The sequence below is a fragment of the Rhinoraja longicauda genome, chromosome 9 (genome assembly GCF_053455715.1).
Source record: "Rhinoraja longicauda isolate Sanriku21f chromosome 9, sRhiLon1.1, whole genome shotgun sequence".
Taxonomy (NCBI): Eukaryota; Metazoa; Chordata; class Chondrichthyes; order Rajiformes; family Arhynchobatidae; genus Rhinoraja; species Rhinoraja longicauda.
The window spans coordinates 32,247,652-32,275,142 of NC_135961.1; the positions used below are offsets into that span (position 1 = coordinate 32,247,652).

Here is a 27,491-nt window from a genome sequence, read left to right on the forward strand (position 1 = left end):
ATTCAATGCGATCATGGCTGATCACTCTCAATCAGTACCCCGTTCCTGCCTTCTCCCCGTACCCCCTCACTCCGCTATCCTTAAGAGCTCTATCCAGCTCTCTCTTGAAAGCATCCAACGAACCGGCCTCCACTGCCTTCTGAGGCAGAGAATTCCACACCTTCACCACTCTCTGACTGAAAAAGTTCTTCCTCATCTCCGTTCTAAATGGCCTACCCCTTATTCTTAAACTGTGGCCCCTTGTTCTGGACTCCCCCAACATTGGGAACATGTTTCCTGCCTCTAATGTGTCCAATCCCCTAATTATCTTATATGTTTCAATAAGATCCCCACATCCTTCTAAATTCCAGTGTATACCTCCGGATGCTCTGGTTTCTTCCCAAACTCCAAAGATGTACAAATTTGTAGGTAAAGTGGCTTGGTAGAATTGTAAAATCTCCCTAGCAGGATAGTGTTAGTGTGCGGGGATCGCTTGTTGGCGCGGACTTGGTGGGCCGAAGGGCCTGTTTCCGTGCTGTATTTCTAAACTAAACTAAACCAATGCAAGATCTGTAGTACTGACAAATGCATCAGCTTTTATCATTCCAGCATAGCCTCATCAATAAATGAACAGGCAGAGGTAACTGCAGGCATGGACCAAAACAGATCTACTTTGTCACATGCAGATTTCGACATTTTCTGGGTGCACATACTTGTATCAGACACGATGACCAGTGCTGCATTTTGCATTGTTTTGACTGTTAATATTTACATTCTCTGTAAACTAAACTTGATGCACTTTGGACCAGTAGAAAAGTTTTTACTCAGCTGAAATAAAAATAGCAAATTACAGCAAGTGTTTACACTTCTCTCAGATAATGTGCTTATTGTAGTCCATCTTCATCACTGAATCTAAATGTCCTGCTTTCAAGTGCCTGTCTCAACGATCTGATCCAAAATAAAATGGAAAACAGACAGGAACTCTTCCCAGAAGATCAAGAATGTGGGCTTTTATTGGCTTATTTTGATGAAAGCAGATGTACAAATTTTGCATTAGGAGTTTTGAGGGCAGTACAGTGGCTCAGAGGTAGAGTTACTGCCTTACAGTGTCAGACCCGGGTTCCATCATGACTTTGGGTGCTGTCCGTACAGAGTTTGCACGTTCTCCTTGTGACTGTGTGGGTATTCTCCGGGAGCTCCAGTTTCCTCCCATACTCCAAAGACACAAGAAAAAGTTTGTAGGTTAATTGGCTTCAGTGTGTAGTGTACCAGTGCAGTGTGCTCAGTGGGCCAAAAGGCCAGTTTCCATGCTATATCTCTACCTCAAGTGGCGCAATGGTAGAGTTGCTGCCTAACAGCACCGGTAACAAGGGTTCGATCCTGATTACGGGTGCTGTCTGTATAGAGTTTGTATGTTCATTGCATAGTTTTTCCCACAGGCACTCCAGTTGCCTCCCACACTCCAAAGATGTACAGGTTTGTTGGTTAATTGGCTTGGTAAAATTGTAAATTGTCCTGAGTGTGTGTAGGATAGTGTTAGTGTACGGGGATCACTGGTCGGCGCAAACTCGGTGGGCCGAAGGGCTGGTTTCTGTGCCGTATCTCCAAAACTAGATGCTGCTGCCTGACCTGCTGAGTTTCTTCCAATGCTTTATTTTATTTGCTCATGATTACAGCATCTCCAGTCTCCTGCGGCCTCCTGTGTTATTACAAGTGTCACCACTTTCTTGTATAACTGCGACTGCAAGGTGAACATCAACAGAATGAAAATCTGTCAGCTTTGAAGATGAGCCATCTACTCTACTGATATTCAACATTGTTGTTACTCATTGGGCTTTGTTTGTGGGAGTTTAATGGTGCGTGTCTGAGGCAGTTTGTTGCAACTAATCTCTCGTTGTTCAGTATTTCAACTTGTGGTAGCATTTCATCAAGTAAAAATGTCCATACATGTTTCGAGGATTATACAGAGGTATTTATTGTTTTTAATCCTTATTTTGCTTTGATGAGTCAAATTTTCTTTAATCAAAATCTTAACTGACATTTCTTTTTGTTTTGCTGCTAATTGCGGCCGTAGTTATTAAAGAGTTCGTACAGGAAAAAGATTAGCCAATTTGTAACACTCTTATTTTGGCTGCTGCCACCTTCTTGAATATGATCAGTAGCATCCCACCCACCACAGGCAGCCTTGCCTTTCAAATTTCAAGGATTCCACCCAGTTTGCGAAGGAAGATGATTCCTTGCATGCTATACAGGAGAGCATAGGAAGCAGGCTGCACTGTTAATATTGGGGTGCAGTGGCACAAAAAAAAACCTCCTGGCAAACACAGGATTTGATTTAGGTTAGTTTAGATATAAAGTGTGCAAACAAGCCCCTCGACACACCAAGATCACCCCGTGCACTAGTTCTACGATTTCCACTTTCGCATGCAACACACTAAGGGCAATTTACAGATGCCATTTAGCCTATAAACCTGCACGTCTTTGGAATACGGGAGGAAACTGGAGCACCCGGAAACACCCCATATGGACACAGGGAGAACGTACAAACTCCGCACAGACAGCACCCATAGTCAGAATTGAACCTGGGTCTCTGGCGCTGTAAGGCAGCGACTCTGTGCCACTGTGCTACCCTGGGATGCCAATGAGAAAGACAGAACAAGACTGGTGTGATGATTAATAAATAAATCATTAATAAATTGTACTTATTACAGGCAGTGCTAAATGTCAGTGGGCAACAAGCATTTTTCATCAGCTCCAAACTTTCCGTGTACCTGCAAATCCATATTATGATCATTATTTGTAAATTCCACACAGTGAGCCCATTTGTCTTTTGTTTTAAAACTGCAATTATTTGGTTTATTGTTTGAAGCAATAATTCCAGTCCTGCAGCTCCAGGAGGTAAGGCGACTTGGGCAAGTAGTGGAAAAGCAGTACTGTTCCTGTTATGGTTGCCGATACTCCCATAACAAATAGAATGGAATTGATGACCTGCAAGGAAAAGAACGGGCTTGATGACAAGTGCAGCCTTGGAGTGATAGAGTGATACAGCGTGGAAACAGGTCCTCCAGCCCAACTTGCCCACACCAACCAACATGTCCCATCTACACTAGTCCCTCCTGCCTGTGTTTGCCCCATATCCCTCAATACCTGTCCTATCCATGTACCTGTCTAACAGTTTCTTAAATGTTGCAATAATCAAGAGAGAGTTAGATAGAGCTCTTAAGGATAGCGGAGTCAAGGGGTATGGGGAGAAGGCAGGAACGGGGTACTGATTGATAATGATCAGCCATGATCACATTGAATGGTGGTGCTGGCTCGAAGGGCCGAATGGCCTACTCCTGCACCTATTGTCTATAACATCACAAAGTGCTGGAGTAACTCAGCTGGTCAGGCAGCATCTCTGGAGAACGTGGATAGATGACTGAAGAAGGATCGGGGTGGGACACGTCATCTATCCATCTTCTCCAGAGATGCTGCCTGACCCGCTGAGTTACTCAGGCACCTTCTGCCTTCTTTTTGTAAACCAGCATTACAGTTCCTTTTTTCTGCAATAAGATAACATTGGCAGGAATCACACTGCCAGCAACATCTTGCTAATTATTGTAATTATCAATTATCACAATCAATTATTGTATTATCCATCCCTTATTTTTCAGAATAAGTCCATTCAAAAACAAAATTGAAGTCCAATACCTTGCACTGCCATTTATGGCGTTTTATCACCTCATGGTAACGTATTCTGCTAAAGGTCACCTAAAATAAAAGCAACAATGGAAAGAATTTAAACTGAGGTGATTGTACCGTTCATCTTATAAAATATACAAGGCTTAAGAAGTGACACGTATCTCACCATGGTGTAGAGTGGCACAATGGTCTTCGGCATACAGAAATGGAGGAAAGTATCCACATATTTACGGAATATAAACCATTTTGAGTTTACATGCTCGCGCATCTGAAAGTAAGTATAAAGAAAACACACTGAATCACTTTGCGATCAGACCCAAAAACTGAAGAGTGAATGGGCGAGGGAGACAAAGAACATCTTCCACCTTTGAGAAGATAGACACAAAATGCTGGAATAACACAGCGGGACAGGCAGCATCGCTGGAAAGAAGGAATGGGTGACATTTCAGGTCGAGACCCTCCTTCAGACTTTCTGTTCTAGGCCTCCTCCATTGTCAGAGTCCACCTTTGTGAGTTGGGTGTCAAGAGTCACAGCACAGAAACAGGCCCTTTGGCCCAACCCATCCATGCTGACCACGAGCTGAAGCTTTTGGGCAGCAGCTCTAGGGGCGGCACACTGAGGCAGCAGTAGAATAGCTGCCTCGCAGCACCAGAGACCCGAGTTTGATCCTTTCTCCCTGTGACCGTGTGAGTTTTCTCCGGGTGCTCCGGTTTCTTCCCACATTCCAAACGACGTGCAGGTTTGTAGGTTAGTTGGCCTCTGTAAATTTCCCCTGGTGCACAGGATAGAACTAGTGTGAATGGGTGATCACTGGCCAGCGTTGGCTCCGTGGGCTGAAGGGCCTGTTTCCATGCGGTATCTCTAAAGTCGAAAGCACCAGAGGTCAATATTGAACCTACACTGCCACCCACAGTTTTGGCACTCACTTTCTGAAATACTCACTGGCCCCATCCACAGAGTTGCTCATGCTCTCCTCCTGCCTGTGTTTCCATGCCATGATTCACAGATTTTGTAGCTGACAGCCAGTGACAAAACTGAGACTGAATAAAATTCCTTCATCTTTACATTCTCTCTGACAGATGAAGTCAGTAATATTCAGAAGGTACATTATCCCAACCTCAGAGAAGCGAAATAAATCCTCTTAAGTTTGAACTAGAATTAAGTTGCTGTTGGCAAACTTTGCCTCAATCTGCTAACTATCCTGCGTGGCACAGTTACACGGCTGGTAGACCTGTTGCCTCACAGCGCCAGAAATCCAGGTTTGATCCTGATCTTGGGTGCTGTCTGTGTGGAGTTTGCATGTTCTCCTTGTGACCATGTGGGTTTCTTCTGGGAGCTCTGGTTTCCTTCCCATCCCAAAGTTATGATAACGGTCTTCTGTAAATTGCCCCTCACGTGTAGGGAGTGGATACGAAAGTGGAATAACATAGAAAATAATGTGAATGTGTCATCGAAGGTTGGCGTGGACTTGGTGGGCCGAAGGGCCCGTTTCCATGCTGTATCTTTCAATTAACTAATCAGCCCTTTGTAACATGAGTAAAATCAGGAGATCATTATACAATGGAGTGCAGTTGTTGATTTATCCCTGTAATCCAATGACAACCATTAGAAAGTGTAAGTTCAGAAATCAAAACAATCCCAACTCCCACTGTGGAACATGACATCAAATTGAAAGGTACTTATTGCAGATAGAATCCCTGAAACTATTTGCCACCTACCTCCACGTAGTTGTCAATGGCCAGATCTGCAATAGCATGGTCATCAGGAACACGCAGCCTTGTAAACTCAGGAAGGCATTTAGCTGCAATGTAGAAGTGCGCCTGTTTTAAAAGGCTCCTCAAAACATCAATTTGTTACTGGAATATGATATAAAAGATCTGTTGGAGTCACTAGGTGGGTTGGGCAGCATCTCTGGAGAAAAGGAATAGGTGCCGTTTTGGGTCGAGACACTTCTTCAGACTGAGTCAAGGGGGTGGAAAACCAGAGGTAGAAAAGGTATAAAGAACAAATGAATGAAAAGTATAAAATGAACAGATTAAAGCCAGCATCTAGGAAATGTGGAGCCCACAATGGTCCATTGTTGGCTGTGAAAAAGGTGATAACGAGTGGAGAACAGTGACCTAAGCAGGACAACTGTGAAACCAGTATGATGACTGCTTGGCCCGTTGAGTTGCTCCAGCATTTTGTGTCCATCTTCAGTGGAAACCAGCATCTGCAGATCCTCCCTACACATATAAAATCATGTTATTGTGACACAAACAATTGCAGATGCTGGTTTACACCGAAGACACAAAGAATTGGAGTAACTCACTGGGTCAGGCAGCATTTCTTGGGACCCATCTTCAAGTATACAGCTTCATGAGTCTCTGAAAAAGGGTCCCGACCCGAAACATTGCCTATCCACCTTCTCCAGAGATGTTGTCTGACCCGCTGAATTATTCCAGCACTTTGGATCTTAGTTTATTATTGACACACTTTCTGTATAAATGAATGAAACACTCAATTAACAAAATGAGACTAAACTCCAAACTGCTTGGGTAGCATTAGGAACTTTGGCCTTTGTTTTGTTTTTGCATTATATTGGATTTTTTAATGGTATTGAATTTATTTTTATTTTGTTTATTATATTATCCATTGAGTATTGTGTTTACAAAGCTGTTATGCAGCTGCTGCAAGTAAGAATTTCACTGTTCCATTTCGGGACATAAGGCACATGACATTTAAAAGACATTTGGACAGCTGCATGGATAGGATAGGTTTTGAGGAATGTGGACTAAATGCAGGCAAGTGGGACTAATGTAGATGGGGCATGTTGGTCGGCATGGGCAAGTTGGGCCGAAGAGCCTGTTTACACACTCTTGCCAATAGACATGACAATAAAACATTCTTGACTCTCTTGAGACAAAAGTACAAGAGGCTGCAAACTCTGGAATCTGATGCAAAGACAAGGAAAGTTGCTGGAGGAACTCAGCAGTCTAGACAGCAACTGTGGAAGAAATGGACAGTTGACATTTCGAGTCAAGACCTGGACTGAAACTTGGCCCAAAACATCAACTGTTTATTTCCCTCCATAGACTCTGCCTGGTCCACTGAGTTCCTCCAGCAGTTCTCCTTTTTTAGTAGAAAAATTAGATGTCTCTTTGAAAAAGCATTTTCATTTAAATTATGGATGCTTGTACCCAAATACCGATTTTAACAGGCTTAGTTTAGTTTATTATCATTTGTACCAAGGTACAGTGAAAAGATTTTGTTGAGGAAAGGCTATCCATGATTACATTCGAGCCACCCACACAAATACATGATAAAGGGAATAACGTTTAGTGCAAGATAATGTCCTGTAAAATCCGATTGAAGATAGTCTGAGGGTCTCCAATGAGGTAGATAATAGCTCAGGGCCACTCTCTAGTTGTTAGTAGGATGGTTCTGTTGCCTGATTATCAGCTGGGAAGAAACTGTCCCTGAATCTGGAGATGTGCATGTTCACACTTCTGTACCTCTTGCCTTTTGGGAGAGGGGAGAAGAGGAAGTGACCAGGGTGAGCCTCATTCTTGATTATGCTGGTGGCCTTGACGAGGTGTAAATGGAGTCAATAGGAGGGAGGTTAGAATGGAGGAAGGAGACTGTATTTTCTGCAGTACCCCCAATCTAAAGTGCACACTTGCTATGTGAAATTCCAACACATTCTTGTAAAGCTGATGCTAATCCATCATAGAGTCATCCAGCATGGAAATAGGCCCTTTGGCCCAACCTGTCCATGCTGTCCGAGATGCCCCATCTACACTAGCCCCTCCTGTCTGCATTTGGCTCGTATCCCTCTAAACCTTTCTTTTCCATGCACCGATCCAAATTTCTTTTAAATGATGTTATAGTACTTGCCTCAACGACCTCCTCTGGCACCTCGCTTCATGTACCTACTACTCAGACGAGGAGCTAGCAATGTTTACAATGATGATGTTAATGGCACTGTAGAAAGATCATGTTGTAACATCGCAATCTGCACAAGATTAATAGACTCACAAAGGTCATTGTGAAGCTGGTCCATTAATTCATCAAAGACAATGCAATCTTCAAAACCCTTGAAGAAAAAGAGGAAGAAAAAGTCAGAGATAATTGATACTTGCAGTTCCTTCTTACAAATTTCGTCTGCTCCACTGCAAAATCTCCTCAAGGTAGGTCTACTTTGAAGAAGTTATCCTCTTCGCTTCCGACGAGAGTTCTGCAACATCCTCTCTCGCTGCTCCCCCTCTGTGATTCCTCCTGCTCACCGACTCTATCTCTCCACATCACCGTCTATATCTCTCATCTCCCTTATCCCTAACCAGTCTGAAGAAGGGTCTTGACCCGAAACATCACGCATTCCTTCTCTCCAGAGATGCTGCCTGTCCCGCTGAGTTACTCCAGCTTTTTGTGTCTATCTTCCCTCTTTATACGCTTGTCATGAGAAGCCAAACCCACACGAAAACAATTCAGCTTCCAATGCAGGCCTTACCCTTCCCATGTTCTGCAGTACACCACTTAGGTGATATCCTCCATCAAATGGAAGGTGAAAAGATGTATGTCCTCATTAAATATAGCGATCGATATACCTATTCTCCAAACTAATAGTTGGTTTTTTTTAGTTTAATCTAGTTTATTGTCACGTGTACAATGAAACATGTTTTTATTGCATGCTATCCAGTTAGTGGGAAGACTATACATGATTACAATCCATGTACTCTACATTTTACAGATACAGGATAATGGGTATAACCCTTTATTTTAGTTTATTGTCACCTGTACTGAGGTACAGTGAAACGCTTTTTTTGTTGCATTCTATCCAGTCAGTGGAAAGACTATACATGGTTACCACAGTTGTCCACAGTGCACAGATACAGGGTAAAGGGAATAACGTTAAATGGAAGATAAAAGTCCAGAAAAGTCCGATTAAAGATAGTCTGAGGATCTCCAATGAGGTAGATAATAGCCCAGGACCACTCTCTAGTTGGTGATAGGATGCTTCAGATGCCTTTGATTAAAGATAGTCTGAGTCTCCAATGAGCTAGGTAGGTCACAACTGCTAAATTTACTAAATTATTCAACTGGACTTTTCTGATACAAAGTGACCAAAATCAATCTGATTTTTCATGCGTTATTTTGTCAAAGTAATTTCAACATCACTCAAATCTTCTCCTTGCCTTTCCAAACCCTTAGCTAAGAATCTGGTCAGTTACAATAAATCCCCTTCAGGGCACATTTATACTTCAGGATCGGTGATGATTTTGAAAAACTGCTTAATGTGAGTGATGATGTTTCAACAGTTGCAAATAAGGTTTTGCATTAAAAACAATTATTAACTAAAGAAATAAAAGCACCAAAGCCAAAATTAAAATATTCATCAGGACAGCATGGTGGCATAGCAGTAGAGTTGTTGCCCTACAGCACCAGAGACCTGGTTTCGATCCTGAAGCGTGCTCGACTGTACGGAGTTTGTATGTTCTCACCGTGACCGGCGTGGGTTTTCTCCGGGTGCTCCGATTTTCTCACACACTCCAAAGATGTACAGGCTTGGTTAATTGGCTTGGCATAATTGTAAATTGTCCCGGCATAATTGTAAATTGTCCCTAGTGTGTGTAGGATAGTGTTAATACACGTGGATCGCTGGTTGGCACGGACTCGGTGGGCCAAAGGGCCTGTTTCTTCGCTGTATCTCTACACTAAACTAATCATAAAAACTAATTAGTTGAACTAATTAAGAGAACCGAAAGGCATATTGAATTGGTATAGATCTCACTGCTATTAACTAGAATAGAATTTCACAATGACCTGGGGATAGAATTATCTTGATTGAAATAAACTATGTTCAGACAGTTGGTGGATGGTACAAAATAGTGAAGATCATTTGATTTTCACAGCGAGAGCCATACAATGAAGCATGACTGTTCAAGGACAGTAAATCTTTTCTGTGTATTCTCTAGAGCCTCCACACTCTTCCTAAAGAATGACAACCATAATTGGGTGTAAAACTCCATCTACTTCCTATCCAGTGTTTTCCTTGTAGATGATGGTGAATACACAAAAAGTCACAAAGCGCTGGATTAACTCAGTGCATTAGGCAGCTTCTCTGGGGAACATGGATAGGTGACGTTTCGGATCGAGACCTTCCTATAACTTAATTGGTCACACCAGTCACTGCACTTATTGTAAAGTTTGATAAGATAATTAGTTCACAACTTTTCAAATCATTAAAACTCAGACAGAAGTAACTAAAAGAATTTCAGGTACAGATGAAATTAGGTTTTGTAAACCTGCTACGGCAGGTAGTACTCAGGATTTAGGGATGGTACAGTGGCACAGTGGTAGAGTTGCTGCCTTACAGTGCCAGAGACCCATGTTCAATCCTGCCTATGGGTGCTGTCTGTACGGAGTTTGTACGTTCTCACCGTGACTATTTGGGTTTTCCCCGGGTGCTCTGGTTTCAAGGTTTCAAGGTCAGTTAACTCCCACACTCCAAAGACGTACAGGTTTGTAGGTCAATTGGCATTGGTAAAAATTGTCCCTAGTGTGTAGGATAGTGCTTGTGTACCGGGTGATCAAGGACTCAGTGGACAGAAGGACCTGTTTCCACGCTATATCATATCATATCATATCATATATATACAGCGCGGAAACAGGCCTTTTCGGCCCACCAAGTCCGCACCGCCCAGTGATCCCCGCACATTAACACTATCCTACACACACTAGGGACATTTTTTTACATTTACCCAGTCAATTAACCTACATATCTCTAAAGTCTAAAGATCAGGAGGCATTGGAGTGCAGGCGTGATATTCAACACTTACGGCATTCATGCCTTGCCCATAAAAAGGAACGACAGCATGAGCTGCATCGCCCATCAGAACACACTTGGCCCCAATGTGATAGGTGGAACACTTGACCGAGATCATGGCCTGGGCTGGCAAATGGAAATAATCCTGCTTCAGCGACTCACTAGAAAACAAAGGCACATTGCAGTCATCCGCAACCCTTGACAATAGTGAACATAAAAGCTCAAACAAGGGCATGGAGAATCTTACACTCTCCAGCTTTCCTTTGTTTAAATCCACCCTCCCATCTAGTCCACTCATCCCTTCGCCTGTTCACTCTCCAGAAAGGAATTGGATTAGATTATGAATCCATGTATTGTCTCTACTTCAGTGATTTGGGATTTATTCAATGGACACTGCATTTTAATATCATGGTCGGATCACTGACATTTTAGTAAAACAAAAGCATCATGCTTATCAATGCTTATTCTATTCTCAGGGGCAACCTTCCTTTTCCCTCAGAGGGTTGTCCACATCTGGAATGAGCTGCCAGAAAAAGCTACAGAAGTGGATAAAATTGCGACTTTTAAAAAACATTTGGACAGATAGAAGGATAGGAAAGTATAGAACTCTAACATACAGCTTGTGTACGGTGATTGTTGGTCGGTGCAGACTCAGTGGGCCGAAAGGCCTGTTTCCACACTGTATCTCTAAACTAATGAGGATTTAGAGAAACTGTTCCAATTGATGGGCCAAGAACTGAGGGACAGAGAGTGGAGGTGAGAGGCAAAGAACCAACAGTGACTGGAGGAAGAGAGTTTTTAAATGGAGCAAATGGTTAGAATTTAACATGTGTTGCAAGAAGCCATGGTGGAAGCAGATACATTTGTGGCTTTGAAAAGAAAGCTGGAAGTGTATTGAAAAAAAGAAAGAATTTGCAGGGGAGAGGTCAGGGAGTGGGCAAACTTGGCTGCTCATACAAATTGATGGCTGAATCTTATCAGGCCTAATACTTTCCTTCTGTATTGTAACCATTATGAGATTCAATGATAACTTGGTTAAAGAGAAAACTGCTGAGCAATTATCTTGATTTAAAAGAAAGTCTTACATTCCTATCAGAGGTATGGAATCTGGAAAGTATTTCTTGAAGAACTGAAGCACCTCATCTCCTGTCGTCAGTTTCTCAAAGTTTTCAAAAGGCATGAACAGAGTGCACGTAAATGACTTGTCCTGTTAAGGCAACAGAGGAAATGTCAGTTATCATCCACCAGCCCCTCCCTCCCTCCCTCCCTCTCTCTCCCTTCACCCCCACCCCCCACCCCCCCCCCCCCCCCTTGATCCTGCATGTAAGGTGTTTGTACGTTCTCCCCGTGACCTGTGTGCGTTTTCTCCGAGATTTTTGGTTTCCTCCCACACTCCAAAGAAGTACAGGTTTATTGGCTTGGTATAAGAGTAAAACTGTCCCTAGTGTGCGTAGGCTAATGTTAATGTGCGGGAATCGCTGGTCAGTGCGGAGTCGGTCGGCCGAAGGGCCTGTTTCCACACTGTATCTCCAAACTAAACTCATCTCCAATACCTTTACTCCATCTTATCCCCCCCCCCTCCCCCCCTGGTCCTGTCCTTCCCGATCTACATCCGAGACACCTCACACTCTCTTCAACAACTTTCAGTTCCTCGGCCACGATTGCCCGTCTTTACCTTGGACATTCAGTACCTTTACACCTTCATTCCAAACCAGAAAGTTCTCAAGGCCCTCCGATTCATCCTTGAAACAGAGTCTCAATCAGTTTCCTTCCTCCTGTACCAACACTCTCCTCAGCCTAGCAGAACTTGTCCTCACCCTCAACATCTCTTTTTGACTCCTCTCAATTTGACCCTCTCCCCATTTAAAATAGCACCATACATATGGATCCAACAAGGTCTTTTTTTGATTGTACCTATTCCATAAGATCAATTGCATGCAATCACAATTTCTAACAATAGTCCCCAATGATTTTAAAGTCACTATTTGACAATTATTAATTTACCATTTAAAAATTTCCAAAGGTTGTTACTCATAATTTCTGTACTTATGGACTGTCAAGAAAACCACTACTGGAATTAATGTAATCGGAACTCCAAGTCTTGGAACATTACAGAGTCATAGAGTGATATAGTGTGGAAACAGGCCCTTCAGCCCAACTTGCCCACACCGAACAACATGTCCCACCTACACTAGTCCCGCTCGCCTGTGTTTGGCCCTTGTCCCTCTAGACCTGGCCTGATGTTTCTTAATTGCTTCTTAAACATTGTGAGAGTCCCTGCCTCAACTACCTCCTCTGGCAGCTTGTTCCATACACCCACCACCCTTTGCGTAAAAAAGTTACCCCTTAGATCCAATACATTTTTTCCCTCTTCACCTTATGTGTTCTGGCAGCTTCACCTTTCCTATAAAGACTTCAAGCTTACCGTTGACGAGGAACGGGAGAGATACTTCTTGACGCAAATACCAGCAGAGAGATCTTCACGACATTTCAGTTAGTTGGTCATTTATTTGCAGTTGCAATAAAAACATATTAACATATCTCTTTTCATTAACTTGGTAAGAATTTAATATCTTATCGTCGTTCCTTCGTGACCTATACTGACTTGCTAGACCCTATATCCAGCAGGCACTTCTCGTATATTCAATGGCAGCTAAGATCCCTGTGTCTAAGCTGATCCTGATGACAGCATTACGTCAGTGCCAGAAGAATTTATACTCATAACCATAACCCTAACCACACCTCTGGGTCCTCCCAGTCCAATACATAAGCTTAATATTAAACTCAAGACAACCTCTTGGTGTCTAAAAAATAATACAGCCGAAGACAAAGTAATATAATATGCTAAAATAGCTAATAAACACAAAATGGCTCCTACACCTGTGCTGTCTGGTTCTCGAATCTCCTACTCTGGGCAAGAGACTCCGCGCTTCTATCCGATCTATTCCTCTCGTGATTTTATACAACACTATAAGATCACTCCTCATCCTCCTGCGCTCCAGGAAATAAAGTCCAAGCCTGCGCAATCTCTCCCAGAAGTTCAGACCCTAGATCCCTGGCAACAACCTTGTAAATCTCTGCACCTTTTCCAACTTGACATCTTTCCTATAACATGGTGCCCAGAATTGAATGGCCTCACCAACATCTTATATAACTGCCAACTTCTCCCAACCTTCCAACTCTCTATACTCTCCCAACTTGACATCCCAACTTCTATACTCAACTTGGCATTGTATTCCTACAGAAGTCCCTTTCAAGTCTGCGCTCGGTCTCGCCGTTCGTTTTGCTGAACACCTTTGCTCAATCTGCCTGGGCCTATGCGATCTCCTGGTTGCCAAACACTTTAACTCCCATTCCCATACTGAACTTTGTCTCCTGGGCCTCTTCCATTGCCAGAGTGAGGCCAATTGGAGGAACAGCACTTCATATTTTGATTGGGCAGCTTACAACCCAGCAGTATGAATATTGATTTCTCTAACCTCAAGTAACCCTTTCTCTCGTCCCTCCCTCACCCTAGTTGTCCGAGTAGTTTCACTGTCCTCCTGGTTAATTTTACCATTTGAATGCCTCAGTGTCACCTTCCCCTCAGCCCACAATGAACCATTTTACATTTCCTTATCATCGTCTGCTTTGATCTGTTGTTTTCACACCTTACCCTTCCAAATCACCAGTTTCCCTCTTCTGTGACTCTCAGTCTGAAGAAGGGGCTCAACCTGAAACATCACCCATTGCTTCTCTCCAGAGATGCTGCGTGTCCCACTGAATTACTCCAGTCTTTGGGAGTTTGTGTCTATCTTTGGTGTAAACCAGCATCTGCAGTTCCCTCCAATACAGGATAATACTCACCAGGTTAGGCAAAGCAATCATCATAAAGGTGTTTCTGGGCCATATGTGTAGAAAATTGGGTTCCATTGCAAACTGGAAGGAAACATTCTAATCTTTAATGTTGACCTCTTCAGACAGAGATAAAAATAGGTAGGAAGAAATTGGGCTTATTGAAACTAAACCTTACATCACCATTTCTTGGAGGCATGACAAGCTCTTTATAACCATGCGGGATGTATATGTGGCTATAATCAAACCTGGGCTGTCGCATGAACTGTTTCCTTACGGTTGAAAAAGCTCCGTCACATCCAACAACAAGATCATGTGAAACTTCAAAGGAGCTATCAGGTCTGGCATGAACACAAAACATAATCATTTTACTAAAGATTACATTAAGCATGGGAGACTTCAACACTAAATGTTTCGTAACTTGCAATGGGAAAACTTTCTAAAACAAAGATATGTTCCAGCTGTCAGTGTTAAAAAGATGAGAAGATAAAGTAACAAATTAAAGAGAACAGGAGATACAAGGAACTGCAGATGCTGGTTAAATACAAACAAAAGACAAAGACTCAAAGATCATGTTGCAGTTATATAAGACATTGGAGAGGCCACATTTAGAGTATTGTATTTAGTTTTAGGTAGTGTGTTATAGGAAAGATGTTGGCATGCTGGAAAGGGTGCAGAGAAGATTTACGAGGATGTTGCCAGGACTCGAGGGTCTGAGCTACAGGAGAGGTTGAGCAGGTTAGGACTCTATTCCTTGGAGCGCAGGAGGATGACGGTGATCTTATAGAGGTGTACAAAATCATGAGAGGAAAAGATTCCCTTGCCCAGAGTAGGGGAAACAAGAAGCAGAGTACCTAGGTTTAAGGTAAGGGGGGGAAGATTTTATAGGAACCGGAGGAGTAACTTATGTTTACACAAAGGGTGGTGGGTTTATGGAACTAGCTGCCAGAGGAGTTAGTTGAGGCAGGTACTAACGCACATTTAAGAAACATTTAGACAGGTACATGGATAGGATAGATTTAGAGGGATATGGGCCAAACGGAGGCAGATGGGACTCGTTAGATGTAACATGTTGGTCAATGTGGGCAAGTTGGGCCATAGGGCCTGTTCCCACACTATATGACATTTAACATAAAGATACCAACAAAAAAAAACTTTTAGCTTGCAGGCAGGCTGGGAAAGAAATTTGAAATCCTCACTTTTCAAATAAATCAAAACCATTTGGACAGGTGAATGGATAGGAATGGTTTAGAGGGATATTAGCCAAATGCAGGCAAATGGGACTAGTGTAAATGGAGCATCTTGGTCAGCGTGGGCAAGTTGGGCCGAAGAGCCTATTTCTGTGCTGTATGACTCTATGACAAGTGCTAGAGTGACTCAGCGGGTCAGGCTGTATCTCTGGAGAACATGGATAGATGACGTTTCAGCTCGAGTCTGTTCTACAGATTTCAGCTGTTCCAGGGGCTTGTCCTAACAGGGTCCGGACATGGAAGGATATGGATCATGTGAAGGCAGATGAGATTAGTTTATCTTGGCATTATGTTCAACACATTGTGGGCTGAAGGGCCTGTTCCTGTGCTGTACTGTTCTAGGTTCTCTGGAAAAAGCAATTGCTCAGATTGAACCAAACTGAAGCATGCAAGTTGGTGCAGCTTCCACTGTCCACACTTTGTTAATTCCTCACTTCCCTTGTGAACACTTCATGCGGTTCTGTCCCCAGTGTTTTGCATTTGTCCACAACTATTCGCCTGTCTTATCTCACACTGCGGAGTAAACACACAAATTCTTTTTTTTTTTCAAAATGCAGATGAACTGGCAATAAAAGTTACCTGGTAAAAGTCAGTGACCCCTTCTCCAAGCTGTAGTGTTGCAATTTCTCTTCAAAGTTTAACTTAACGTTTGGGTACTGGCTAGCCGCTGAAAATCAAATATGTCAAACGCACTTCAGCAGGATGGTTCAAAGTGGATCAAAACCATTTTGGAAGAAGTTTTGAAGCATTAACTTACCAAATAACAGTTCTCGGTTTAAGTTTGCTCTGTCCACTGACAGGATGTACTGGAAAGTAACAAGAGAAATTCAAATATAATATGCTTACACAGTGACAATACAAACACAGTCACTGTACAGCATCACATGTGTGAGTTTAGCAGGGTTACAATTGAGAGCAACTGCCTAGTCGTTTTTGATATGTTTGCACGCATATTAAAAAGGTTGCTTTTGCACTTTGACGCCAAGGCTCAAATTGCTACAAGAAGAATTTAATTCGGCCGATCCCACCATTACAGAGTTGGTTAGTTTAGTTTATTATCACGTGTACCAAGATACAGTGAAAGGTTTTTGTTGCAAGCTTTCCAGTCAGCGGAAAGACAATACAAGATTACAATGTAGCCATCCACAGTGTACACATACATGATAACGGGAATAATGTTTTAATCCGGGGTGGGGGTGTGGAGGGGGCGGTCATCTGTACATGTACCAAGAGATGCGAGTTGCAAAAAAAAATAATGGATGAGCATAGTCAATTTGTAACTTTATCTCACAGTTGATGGCACAGTGCCGTTAGTTAGTTAATTAATTTTAGTTTTAGAGATACAGCATGGAAACGGGCCCTTCAGACCACAAAGTCCACGTCAGGCAGGTGGGACGTGTAGACGTGACATGTTGGTTGGTGTGCACAAGTTGGCCGAAGGGTTTGTTAACATGCTGTATGACTATGACCGTCCATCACATTTGCTACAAGGGAAGTATTTATACACTCAGTATAAGAAAATAACTGCAGATGCTGGTACAAATCGAAGGTATTTATTCACAAAATGCTGGAGTAACTCAGCAGGTCAGGCAGCATCTTGGGAGAGAAGGAATGGGTGACGTTTTGGGTCGAGACCCTTCTTCAAACTGTTTTATTTATACTTACTCACGTGGGTCATCTCAGTTGGTAAATGTTGTTATTTTCATAAGTGTACATAAACATAAAAGGCATTTTATGTAATATTGGCCACCTTTCCAAGCACAAAATTTACCTGGCCCTTTTTTCCATAAGGAATCGAGGACTTCTTGCCCGAAAGAGAATGGGTCATCCTTGCATTCATGGGAATGCCCTTGGAAACCACCTTAAACAGAGAATTAAAACAGAGGCAGAGTCAGAGTCTTACAGTATGAAAACTGGCCCTATGGCCCAACTTGCCCACACCGACCAACATGCCCCATCTACACTAATCCCACCTGCCATTGTTTGGTCTATATCCTTCTAACCCTATCCTATCCATGTATCTATCTAAATGTTTCTTCAACATTGTGATGGTACCTGCATCAACTACCTCCTCGTGAAGCTCGTTCCATCCACCACCATTTGTGAAAAAAGGTTGCCCCTATGGCTCAGGCCCTCGAGTCCTGGGAACATCCTCATAAATCTTTTCTGCGCCCTTTCCAGCTTAACAACATCTTTCCTGTGATGTAACGTCAGGGTTGACGCCGGGTTTCGCAATGGCCACACTGGCATTCGCTCACATGGTGAACTCACATGGTTTATTCTATTTACAATGGTAAGAACATCCAGGAGCACATGGGGTCACTGCCCCTCACTGTCAGAGCTCATGTGCAATGACGCTGGCAATCTTGGGCTTGTCCCAGCACCTTAGTCCTGGTCTTTGAAAGTAGTGGCATGGCAATCTCAGGCTTCTTCCTGCAGTTGACCCTTTGCTTCGAGAGGAGGCACTGACTGTACAAGTTTCTTCCTGGCGGCTCAACTTTGAGCTTGAAGAGGCGACGCTGGCAGAGGGGGGGGGGGTGTGCGTGCGTGCGTGCGTGCGTGTACAGTCCCTCGTTGTCTGCGGGCAGGAAGAGGTTCTGGCATCTCAGGCTTAACCCAGCCACTCAGTTTTAGCCTTGGTGTAGAAGTGCTGGTTGCCTAGGGCTTCTTTCTTGGCAGTCCAGTCTTGACCACACGGTGGCACTGGTGGTCTCAGCTCTATCCCAATGGCTCAGTCTTCCTCCAACCTTCGACAGGGGAACACAACTAGCAGGAAGGCACTCCCTTCCTCCCTCTCTCCTTTGTCTTTCTTCCTTCGTCCTTTCCTGATTTTTCTCTCATCTTCTCCCTTCTTTCAATCTAGAATACCTGGGTTTTATAGAGAGTAGGCTGACAAGGATCAAGTGGCCAACCAATATCAGCTAACTAGACCCAGATGTTAGCAATGATGCTGGGGATTGGCCTCTCCTGGCCTGTGAGCTAGTGATAGCAATCAGAGCGATATCTGAGGGAGAGGCTGTCACAATGACTATTACTGAACACAATACTCTAAATGTGGCCTCACCAATCTCTTTTATAACTGTACCATTACCTTCTAACTTCGATACTAACTAAAGGTAGACACAAAATGCTGGAGTAACTCAGCGGCTCAGGCAGCATCTCGGGAGAGAAGGAATAGGTGATGTTTCGGGTCGAGATCCTTCTTCAGACCCGCTGAGTTACTCCAGCATTTTGTGTCTACCTTCGATTTAAACCAGCATCTGCAGGTTTTTTTCCTACACTTCTATACTAACTACTCTGACTGATGATGGCCAAAGTGCCGAAACCCTTCTTGACCACCCTAACTACCTGTGATGCCACTTGCAAGGACCAATGCACCTGCACCCCTAGATCCCTCTCCTCTAAAACAGTCCCCAGAGTCCTGCCAAAGAATGCCACAGAAGGCTGTGTAGGCCAAGTCAACTGATATCTTTAGTACGGGTGTCAGGGGTTATGGGGAGAAGGCAGGAGAATGTGGTTAGGAGGGAGAGATAGATCTGCTATGATTGAATGGCAAAGTAGACTAGGTGGGCCGAATGGACTAATTCTGTTCCTATCACTTATGACCTTATGTTTTTCACCAGTAACATTTATGTTGAACACGTCAACCTTGTTCGTGGTCACATTAAATATTACAATTTAAGATCCATGACGACCAAAAATCTAGATATTTGCATTTAATGACCAATATTTGCATCTAACTAACATTTGCATCTAGAATGGTTTTGTGAAGTCTAATCATGCTGCTCTTCAGCCAGCGAAATGTAATACACAGGGCAGCCCGTTCCCTCAATGCAAATCACAGGAAACAGTTGCCAGAAGCGAACAAATGTAGAAGTTAGTGTTTAGAGAGATACAGCAAGGAAACAGGCCGTTCGTCCCAGCGTGTTCATGCTGTCCACTGATCACCCATTCACACCAGTTCTATGCTATCCCACTTTTGAATACTTTCCCTGTACAGTTGGGGACAATTTACAGAGGCCAATTAACCAGCAAACCTTTGGGATGTGGGAGGAAACCAGAGTACCAGAGAGTCGCAGGGAGAATGTACAAACTCCGCAAAGGCAGCACCCGAGGTCAGGATCGAACTCGGAGCTCTGGCGCTGTAAGGCAGCAGCTCTACCCATCTGTGCACCACTCTGCCAACCCGAAGGCAAAATTAAGGTAGGCTCCAGAGTGATTTGAACACGACCCCTGGTTTACAAGACCTGTGCTCGAACCCCTTCAACTTCAACTATGGAGCTCATTTTGTTTTAATTCCTAACATGGTATTCATCAGCTTAAAACTACACTTTAACACTGTGAGAATCCATGAAATTAATTTTGGTTCGACAGACTGTATACAAACAGGCAATTAATCCTCCACTTGATATAAAGAATAAAATGTGCTCAGATGTAATTCATTGTGCCGGAAATTGGCCGAAGACAGGTCGCGTGAGTCCCGCCAAGAACAAAGAGGAACCATCGGGACCACAATGAATACTTTTGTAACTTTGTCAGCGCCCTATATGTGGCGACTCTTTGCATACTTTGTGTACTGTATACAAAACAACGAGTTTCAATGCACCTATGTACATGTGACATTAAAGTATCATTGAATTCCAATAAATTCATGGAAAAATAGATAGATACACCATACCTGATCTTCCATTCCGATGGCTTTGAGAGCTTGCCGACCTCTGTACGACAAGGCAAGGTTGATACTTCTTCCTCGTACATTTTTAGCAGTTCGAATATCTGTCAGAAAGGGAATAGATATTTGGAAATTATAATAATAATAAGTACTTTATTTGTCCCACAACAGGGTGACAGCAGCAAAGTGGATAGCAAAAATAAATAAGCATTCATTAAAAAAATAAAATAACGGTAATTATCTTTATTTACTGGTCTGCCAGGATAATTCTCTCGTAAATATCTCACCATTGATTAGTCACCCTCTGGTGCAGGATCCTCAAGAAATACTCTGAAAATCACATTACCACACAGCCCAACAGAGCCCATCATAAGATCATAAGTGACATGAATCAAGAACAACTTTAAGGAGTTTAGCATACCATTGAAATGGGAAATCATGCAAAGCCATGGAAAAGAGCAGAAGAGTGATACTAATTATGCAGCTGTTCCAAAGAGATGGCATGTACCATGAACTGAACAACCATAATTTGCATTGCAAAATTCTATGAAAGTCAGTAAGTTTGAATGCAGCAGTATTCCAGTATCAAGTATTTAAAGTTGGTTTTTCGTCGCTTCAGACCAAGCAGCCTTCGTTTAGTTTACTTGGGCAATCTTGATCATTGAACTCAGCCACTGTCCAATTCACCTCCACCCCATTTTGGATATTGGACTTTGTCTGTGGAACTGGTGCACTACAATGCTGAGAGATATGTTCGGTATTTTCCCCTTTGCTCTGCCATTGGTACTGGAGTTTGATATGATTCTATCCATGTACAGTGTTATCTCCTCCGATTGTATAGCATACAAAAGCTTTTCACTGTATCTCGATACACCTGATATGAATAAACCTAAACCAGATGGGTTTCAGAGGTTATGGGAAGAAACGGGTGTCAGAGGTTATGGGAAGACGGCAGGAGAATGGGGTTAGGAGGGAGAGATAGATCAGCCATGATTGAATGGCAGAGTAGACTCGATGGGCTGAATGGCCTAATTCTGCTCCTGTCACTTATGATCTTATGATGGGCTCTGTTGGGCTGTGTGGCAATGTGACTACTTATGTGTAGGAAAGATCTGCAGATGCTGGTCTGAAGAAGGGTCTCAGCTCTAAATGTCACCCATTCCTTCTCTGCAGAGATGCTGCCTGTCTTGCTGACAATAGACAATAGGTGCAGGAGGAGGCCATTTGGCCCTTCGAGCCAGCACCGCCATTCAATGTGATCATGGCTGATCATTCTCAATCAGTACCCCGTTCCTGCCTTCTCCCCATACCCCTTGACTCCGCTATCCTTAAGAGCTCTATCTAGCTCTCTCTTGAATGCATTCAGAGAATTGGCCTACACTGCCTTCTGAGGTAGAGAATTCCACAGATTCACAACTCTCTGACTGAAAAGGGTTTTCCTCATCTCAGTTCTAAATGGCCTACACCTTATTCTTAAACTGTGGCCCCTTGTTCTGGACTCCCCAACATTGGGAACATGTTTCCTGCCTCTAACGTGTCCAACCACTTATACGTTTCAATAAGATCTCCTCTCATCCTTCTAAATTCCAGTGTATACAAACCTAGTCGCTCCAGTCTTTCAACATATGACAGTCCCGCCATTCCGGGAATTAACCTAGTAAACCTACGCTGCACGCCCTCAATAGCAAGAATATCCTTCCTCAAATTTGGAGACCAAAACTGCACACAGTACTCCAGGTGCGGTCTCACTAGGGCCCTGTACAACTGCAGAAGGACCTCTTTGCTCCTATACTCAATTCCTCTTGTTATGAAGGCCAACATTCCATTGGCTTTCTTCACTGCCTGCTGTACCTGCATGCTTCCTTTCAGTGACTGATGCACTAGGACACCCAGATCTCGTTGTACGTCCCCTTTTCCTAACTTGACACCATTCAGATAATAATCTGCCTTTCTATTCTTACCACCAAAGTGGATAACCTCACACTTATCCACATTAAACTGCATCTGCCATGCATCCGCCCACTCACACAACCTGTCCAAGTCACCCTGCAACCTCATAGCATCTTCCTCACAGTTCACACTACCACCCAGCTTTGTATCATCTGCAAATTTGCTAATGGCACTTTTAATCCCTTCATCCAAGTCATTAATGTATATTGTAAATAGCTGCGGTCCCAGAACCGAGCCTTGCGGTACCCCACTAGTTACTGCCTGCCATTCTGAAAGGGACCCATTTATCCCCACTCTTTGCTTTCTGTCTGTCTGTCTACGTTGTTTATTTAACAAGTGAATAATAGGTGGATACTTCTGATGATAACTGTAAGTAAGACAACACAGCAAATTTGATCTCAATGTATGAGAACAAAATGTGAAGAAGTGAACCCTACCTTTCCGTGCCTCGTACACCTCCACCTGGAAGCCTCGTTTTGCAAAGAAACATGCATTTAAAGCACCAACCTGGGGAACAAAATATATGAGTTTGTTTCTCTGCAAATAAAGAACATATTAACAAACATTCCCCATCACTACTTTTCATAGCAAATGTTATCTTTCTCTGCAGAGAAATACTGTGGTTTTCAGCAGTATTCATTTCTGATAAAAGTGTATGGGAGAGAAATGACGACATCAATTAATGTCACAAATGGATGACTGCAAAACGTCAATCTGCCTGCCATTCATGCTCCTGAGCACACTCAGACCTGGTTGTTCTGAAACAGGAGCTTTCCCACAGTTGACAAAAATTATGTCAGTATGAATCATAACTGGAATAAAAGCTAGTGTAGGAAAGAGCTGCAGATACTGGTTTACACCGAAGATAGACACAAAAGCTGGAGTAACTCAGCGGAACAGGCAGCATCTCTGGAGAGAAGGAATGGGTGATGTTGCGGGTCGAGACCTTTACACCAGTATTTTGTATCTATCTTTGGATTAAAAGCTATCTGGCTGCTACACTGAAATACTGCTGGGCCACCTGGCTGTGCATAGTTAGTGTTAGTGTATGGAAAGAGCAAAGAATAGAAAACCGTGATTGGAAAAACACATAGAACATAGAACAGTACAGATAGACACAAAATGCTGGAGTAACTCAGCAGGTCAGGCAGCATCTCTGGAGAAAAGGAGGAACAGCACCTCATATTCTTAAACTGTGGCCCCTTGTTCTGGACTCCCCCAACATTGGGAACATGTTTCCTGCCTCTAACGTGTCCAACCACTTAATAATCTTACACGTTTTGATAAGATCTCCTCTCATCTTTCTAAATTCCAGTGTATACAAGCCTAGTCGCTTGAATTGTAAATTTCACTCTCCTCTGAAACACCACTGCATTGCTTTCAATAGGGCACAATTCGAGTTCCGTGTGCCTCGAATCTTGTTATATGGTTGTGACCAAAGATACTAGAGGAGCAAAATGAACCACTCCGTCGAAATCGCCTATACTGAAGTATAGTACGCAACGGAGCGGAACGTCCACCATTTTAGTAGGCAAAACCCACCGTTCGCTATGCCTCTCGCAGTGTAATCTGCGTTGTGGGGGAATACCATTATGATGATACCATTAAAATGCAGAAAATATCTCATCTATCAACATGTTTTCCCCCTGATTACTTTCTCTGATTTTATTATTTCTTAGTTTCTGCCCATTTCCCTCCCATCCTTCCTCCCCAGCCCCCTATTTCGCGCAGATCCCCTTGTATATATATATATATTTATTTATATATATGAACGTGTGTTTGTGTGTGTATGTGTGTTTGTGTGAGAGGCAAGACAGAGATAAATAGATCTCAAAGTTCCTTCTCATGGATCAGAAGCAACTTTGATTTAAAGAAATGCTTTATTTCTCTCTTCATCTTATTTTTCACATGATGTACATAAACCACAATGGCGATTCCACTTATTTCCAGAAACCCTAATATTGTGAATAAAATAACTATGAACACATGACAAGATATTTTTTTATTCTATATTAGTGTAATAAAATGTAATGCATACATACCTACACTGATACAGAAGTGCTAGCTTTAGACATGAATAATGTATATTGTTACCATAGTTTAGTTTTGAATTTAACATGTAATTGAGGGGGTCGGTGCAATATAGTGCTAACCCTCACTTTTATGAAAAATGAGTTATATATATTAACAGGATCCTTACCCACTACCCTACAACCTATAAAAATTTCATATTTAAATTCAACTGTTAAGTTGGTCAAATAATATAGGCACCTTCATTTTCTTTGTGATTTATGGATTTTTCAAATGTGAATATCTCATAACAACACATTTGTGGGTTAGCAGTATATTGCACCAACCCCCTTCAATTTTACATCATTCAAAAATGAACTTCATAACCAAGGATGACTTTTTATTTCTGTCATTCATGGCAAGATTGACATCATTTTGTGTGCAATATACAGGGTTGCACTGTTTCACATATCAGCTAACCAATGAAAAGATAATTTATCTGATTTATACCAGCTCTTCACCTCCTCCCCCCCTTCCTCCCCTCCCCCCCCTCCTCTCCCCCCCCTCCTCTCCCCCCCCTCCTCCCCCCCCTCCTCTCCCCCCCTCCCTCCCCCCTTCCTCCCCCCCTCCCTCCCCCCCCTCCCCCCCTTCCTCCCCCCCCCTCCTCTCCCCCCCTCCTCTCCCCCCTCCGCCCCCCCCTCCCCCCCCTTCCTCCCCCCCCCTCCTCCCCCCCCCCCCCCCCCTCTGCTTCCATGACTTTTTAAAATAAAATAAAAAGAGATACAGCTTGTGGAGGTGAAATTAAAATTAACAGAGAATGCAAAGAAGAACAGTTCATTAAAAATGATCAATTGGCCAGATACAGAGTGGATCTCTAGTGCAAATATTCAATCAGTAACATCCAAAGTTAAAAGATCACAAAGCAGCAACTCATCAAGAAATAGTTATAAATGTCAACTATCAACTTATCAAGCAGTTGAACAAAAATAATTGTTTGCAAACATTTTATATACGAAGAAGTCGCAGAGAGTTGTAAACACTGCCCAGTCTAGCACACAGAATTTGCCTAATAAAATGGTGTTGAAATTTACCCATGCCCTACTACGGTTTTTAGAGTCGAGTGGTCTATCTTGCTCCTCCAGTATCTTTGGTTGTGACCAACTAGATTTTTTTAAAAAGGTATCTGAACCTTACCAAGCCACCTCCAACAATCGCAACTTTCTTTGTGTTTTCATTTTCGTAGCATTGGAGACTGGGTCCAGATGACATCTTGCAGACAGCACAAGGTACCCACTGACTTCATATAAATTAACGAGACCTCTCTGAACCATTGACAACCAGTCGGCTTTCACTCCATGTCGAAAGGAGACTGTGATCTCAAACTCCAAGCTGAAGGTTAACTTCCCCAACTTTGGCTTGGAGGGCACCAGCTTGTGGTCATAAACAAGAAATGCAGCATGATGAAACACCAGCGACTTCTCTCTCTCTCTCAGTTCCTAGCGTCAGATCTTGTCCTTGGCTTATTTCATCCCTTCCAGCGCTGCAAGCTAAACGTGAACTTTGGAAATCTGATAAAACTCCCCAGCCTGGGGAGCAGTAGAGTTGCTGCTTTACAAACTAGAGACCCACCCAGGTTCATTCTTGTACGGATCTGGTACATTCTCCCCGTGACCTCGTGGGTTTGCTCCGGTTTCCTCCCACACTCCAAAGTCCTATGGGTTTGTTGGCTAATTGGCTTGATAAAAATTGTAAATTGTCCCTAGTGTGTGCAGAATAGTGTTGGGTCAGTGTGGACTCGGTGAGCCGAAGAGCCTGTTTCCGCTCTGTATCTCGACACTAATCTGAATCCCTGTTAGCGTTCAGAGTCTGTTAATATCTGTGGAAATAGACAAATGAGCAGACATTTGATTCAAAACAGGAATGACCAAGAACTGGATAACTGAGGGTGGAAAATAAACGTTCAAAGAGAGTTTCGAACTCTAGAAAATAAACTAAACAAAGAAGTAATGATATGTTCTGGCCTTCTCTACCTGTCTGGAGGGTCGCGACCCGCAACATCGCCTGTTCCTTTTCTCCGGAGATGCTACCTGACCCGTTGAGTTACTTCAGCATTTTGTGTCTATCTTCGATATAAACCAGCATCTGCAGTTCCTTACTACAAAAATAAATACTTTATTTGGATTTTTATAATTTGTTCTCTGGGGATGTAGAGTCACAGTGCCATAAAGCACAGAAACAGGCCCTTTCGCTCACCGTGTTTATGAAACCCATCAGGTTCCATCCATACCCATCCCAATTACCCGCCTTAGTTCACACCTACAAGACCTTGGTGATTTAAATACCCGTCCATGTTTCTCATTCGCATGCTTCTTAAATGTTGCAAGAGAGCTAACTCAACCCATTTTACATGCAGTGCATTCCAGATTGCACTCATTCTCTCGGTGGAAATATTCTTCCTCAGACCTCCATTAAGTCTCTTACCCCTCAACTTAAAACTTATGCCATCTGGTCTTGTACATCTCTGCCATGGAGGAAAAATTCTAACCACCCTTATAGGGTGGCGTCGCAGTAGAGTTGTTGCCTAACAGCCCCAGAGATCTTGACTACAGGTGCAGTCTGTGCAGAGGATGTACGTTCTCCCTGTGACCGCGTGGGTTTTCTCTGGGTGCTCCGGTTTCCTGCAACACCTAAGACGTACAGATTTATAGGTTAATTGACCTCAGTAAAAATGATAAATTATCCCTGGTGTGTAGGATGATGCTGGTGTATGAGGTTGATCGCTGGTTGGCGCACTCTGTGTGCCGAAGGGCCTGTTTCCACAATGTATCTCTAAAATCTAAAGTTTGTTTATAAAAAGTGGGGAGTGGTGTGGAATATCTCTACCTTCGCGATGTTAAGGCCAGATGGCGTCCTTAATTTACCCATAATCAGCATGACAAATGAATAAAACGTGAATTTTGGGAATGGTTTGTGGGGGGAATGATGCCTTTGCATTGCCGAAAGAGTGGGAAAGAATTTTGGCGGCATCTCACTGAAGATGGTTAAAATTGTGGAATCTGATCTGCTGTCCCGTGGAAGGTGGTAAACTGATGGGCGAGGATAAAGGGGACTCCAATGCTTACTGGACAGGTACGCAGAAGTGAAGTAGGCGTGTAAGACAACCTTTGGAGGAGGAACAAGTTGGGAGACATCTCTGAAACACTGGTGCAAAAAATGTGTGTCACCATTAGAACAGATGCAACGGAGACTGAAAATGTGGAGAATGGAATGTAGTGCTGGAGGAAACAGTGTGCGGGGAGGTGAGGT

The 27,491-nt window shown here is 43.1% G+C and overlaps 1 protein-coding gene across 1 annotated transcript; it reads right to left on the reverse strand.

Moving 5' to 3' along the window:
• Window positions 1-973: 973 nt before the first annotated feature.
• kmo (kynurenine 3-monooxygenase) lies at window positions 974-26,096 on the reverse strand. Its single transcript, XM_078405057.1, has 15 exons — window positions 25,380-26,096; window positions 22,613-22,682; window positions 20,232-20,329; window positions 17,325-17,414; window positions 16,311-16,359; window positions 16,133-16,220; window positions 14,482-14,644; window positions 14,316-14,387; window positions 11,555-11,676; window positions 10,483-10,630; window positions 7,682-7,739; window positions 5,383-5,465; window positions 3,830-3,931; window positions 3,673-3,732; window positions 974-2,967 (listed from the first exon to the last, which is right to left on the reverse strand). Exons 1-15 carry the CDS (start codon window positions 25,452-25,454, stop codon window positions 2,836-2,838), a joined length of 1,410 nt encoding a protein of 469 aa, XP_078261183.1. The 5' UTR covers window positions 25,455-26,096; the 3' UTR covers window positions 974-2,835.
• Window positions 26,097-27,491: the final 1,395 nt, after the last annotated feature.